Raw genomic sequence first — 2,679 nt, 5'->3', positions numbered from 1 at the left:
TGTCCCTGTACTCTTTTACAAATTAGTCGTGTCCCATAAACATCACTGCACCTGTATTCATCTAACTTAGATCTCAATTGTCTTTAACTATGGTAAGTATGCACATCTCTGAGGATTGAATTGTATTTGGAAGTGTATGAGTTGAGCAAAGTGATGGAGAATTGTATTTGTTGGTGTATTGAGTTGAACAAAGTGATGGAGAATTGACAGATGCTGGCAATTACGTTGAAGGAAAGAGCAGAAAAATCTTCATCAAGGAAATGAAATGCCTAAATTAAGTACTGTGTATGATTTATTAAAAAAGAATCTGAGATATCCATGTGTAACATTGAATAGCTTATAGAAATGATTTGTGAAGATTAACATATTGGGAGAATTTGGCGGCTATGGCTGTCTTTTCATCTCTGTCCTTCATTAATCATGTCATTGATTATTCTAAATTTATGTATATGTGGTGAAAGTAAACTGTTTTGTCCCTGTACTCTTTTACAAATTAGTCGTGTCCCATAAACATCACTGCACCTGTATTCATCTAACTTAGATCTCAATTGTCTTTAACTATGGTAAGTATGCACATCTCTGAGGATTGAATTGTATTTGGAAGTGTATGAGTTGAGCAAAGTGATGGAGAATTGTATTTGTTGGTGTATTGAGTTGAACAAAGTGATGGAGAATTGACAGATGCTGGCAATTACGTTGAAGGAAAGAGCAGAAAAATCTTCATCAAGGAAATGAAATGCCTAAATTAAGTACTGTGTATGATTTATTAAAAAAGAATCTGAGATATCCATGTGTAACATTGAATAGCTTATAGAAATGATTTGTGAAGATTAACATATTGGGAGAATTTGGCGGCTATGGCTGTCTTTTCATCTCTGTCCTTCATTAATCATGTCATTGATTATTCTAAATTTATGTATATGTGGTGAAAGTAAACTGTTTTATGTTTACTGAATTGAGTCACACGATCAAACATGGATATGACTATCATCATCGTTCCAGCCTTTTTCCATTGAAATGGCCAAATGGGCAAGAAAGAATGACCTTTTTTGTGTCAGGTAAGTTTTGGCTGATGGAAGTTTCTGTGAAAGCATCTTTACATGAGAATTTGTCTCCTTTTTTTGCTTTGTTCCACCCTGATTTTTCTGCTTTACTTTGGTGGTAGAAGTTCCAATGTGACTGGCACCTGAAACATTGACATATCTTTGTTATGTTTATGCAGACCTTTCACATTTCGAAACGGTCATCCAGCAGCTGAAAGCTCAGGCAGAGGAGGAATCCAGACAGGATGATGCAAATGACGAACCTACAAGTATACCACAGGAGACCGCTGATGCAAATAAGGTCCCTTATCATACTCTTTCAATCAAACTCGAACTCTTATATTTTTCATCAAGGAATGTTCCATGAGCTTGAAATAAGACGAGGGTAATTTAACAAACTTGAACTCTTATATCTTCATCAAGGAATGTTCCATGAGCATGAAATAAGACAAGGGTAATTAACAACCCCCACCACCACCACCACCACCACCACAAAAAAAAAAACTTGTTTCACTAGAATATCACGACCGATGACAGTTAGGCTAGGTTGTCACATGCTTAGTACATGACATGTGTAGGTTAATTTTACAAATGCAGTTTCTATTTTTACCAGAGCTTATCACTTCGAGTTAGCTATTGATCTGGGTAGTTTAGACCTTTTCTCCTTTACCTTTACATCATCTATCACAATTCCAATAGTACATGGGGTTTCGTATAATTTTGAAAGTTAAAAGATTTTTGTCAAATTTATTTAGTTGGGAAATTTACCTGAAAAATAATGCAAAAAAAAGGTATAATAATGTGAAGATCTAGAAGTTTTTTGACTTTGCCTTTGTTGCTTGTCTATTATGACACCCAGGAAGCAAGAGATCAACTTGAGAAAGAAGAGCAGGAAGCGAACGAATTTGAGGAAGTGCCCGGTGCTGGGAAAGTTGATGACTGGAATGGAGACGAGTGGAATGGAGATGAGTGGAAAGGAGATGACACTACCGATTTGAATGAATACGAAGATATTGAGTGGAATATCGGTGCTTCTCCTCAAAACGAGGAAAAGTATTCCGAGTATGATGAATACTACTGATATCACAATGATGGCTATATGAAAGCTTTGGGGAACGTCAATTTTATTGTATTTTGATGGAATGCCGGCTCTCTAAACGAGGAAAAATATTCAGATGTTTTGAGAACTCTGATCTTCTTGTATTTATTTATATATTTAATTAAGAGCGTTCCTAATGAAAGTTGTAGCTAGGCTTGCAAAGTTTTTGCACCTTTGTTGGTAATACTGCTAGTTCATTTGTTTTTCGGACCTTGGAACTTTTTTGCAGTTGAAAACAGTTCTAAGATCACAGAGCCCTTGGTCTAAAATTTATTTATTTTGTAGAAGCCTGTAAGTTTGGAAAATCTATGGTGAAGCTGAGGTGCATCTAAAGGTTGAATCTAAAGAGGATTGAAGATCTTTGGTGAAGCTGAGGTATACCTAAAGGTTGAATCCAAGAGGATTTATAAAGTCACGACTCCCACAACATATAACAGACGATAGAAAGAATGGTTCTTCTCTTTTTCTTTTTCCTTTTTTGCCCCTCCCCAGAAATTGATGTCATCCTATAGAAATCACCACCGGCGATTGTTAATT

The 2,679-nt window shown here is 35.9% G+C and overlaps 1 protein-coding gene across 5 annotated transcripts in view; it reads left to right on the top strand.

Annotated features, from left to right (window-relative positions):
• Nucleotides 1-2,313, top strand: part of LOC109828945 (transcription factor TFIIIB component B'') — a 15,750-nt gene extending 13,437 nt beyond the window's left edge. For all 5 annotated transcript variants that reach the window (XM_020395953.1, XM_020395952.1, XM_020395950.1 and 2 more), the window contains exons 19-20: nucleotides 1,223-1,344; nucleotides 1,903-2,313. In XM_020395953.1, coding sequence (XP_020251542.1) covers nucleotides 1,223-1,344; nucleotides 1,903-2,124 — 344 coding nt within the window. In that variant the 3' untranslated portion in view covers nucleotides 2,125-2,313. The remainder of the gene's footprint in view (nucleotides 1-1,222; nucleotides 1,345-1,902) is intronic.

The sequence above is a fragment of the Asparagus officinalis genome, chromosome 1 (assembly GCF_001876935.1).
Source record: "Asparagus officinalis chromosome 1, Aspof.V1, whole genome shotgun sequence".
Taxonomy (NCBI): Eukaryota; Viridiplantae; Streptophyta; class Magnoliopsida; order Asparagales; family Asparagaceae; genus Asparagus; species Asparagus officinalis.
Note: the sequence above shows the minus strand (reverse complement) of the source record. Positions and strands in the feature narration are given on the sequence as shown.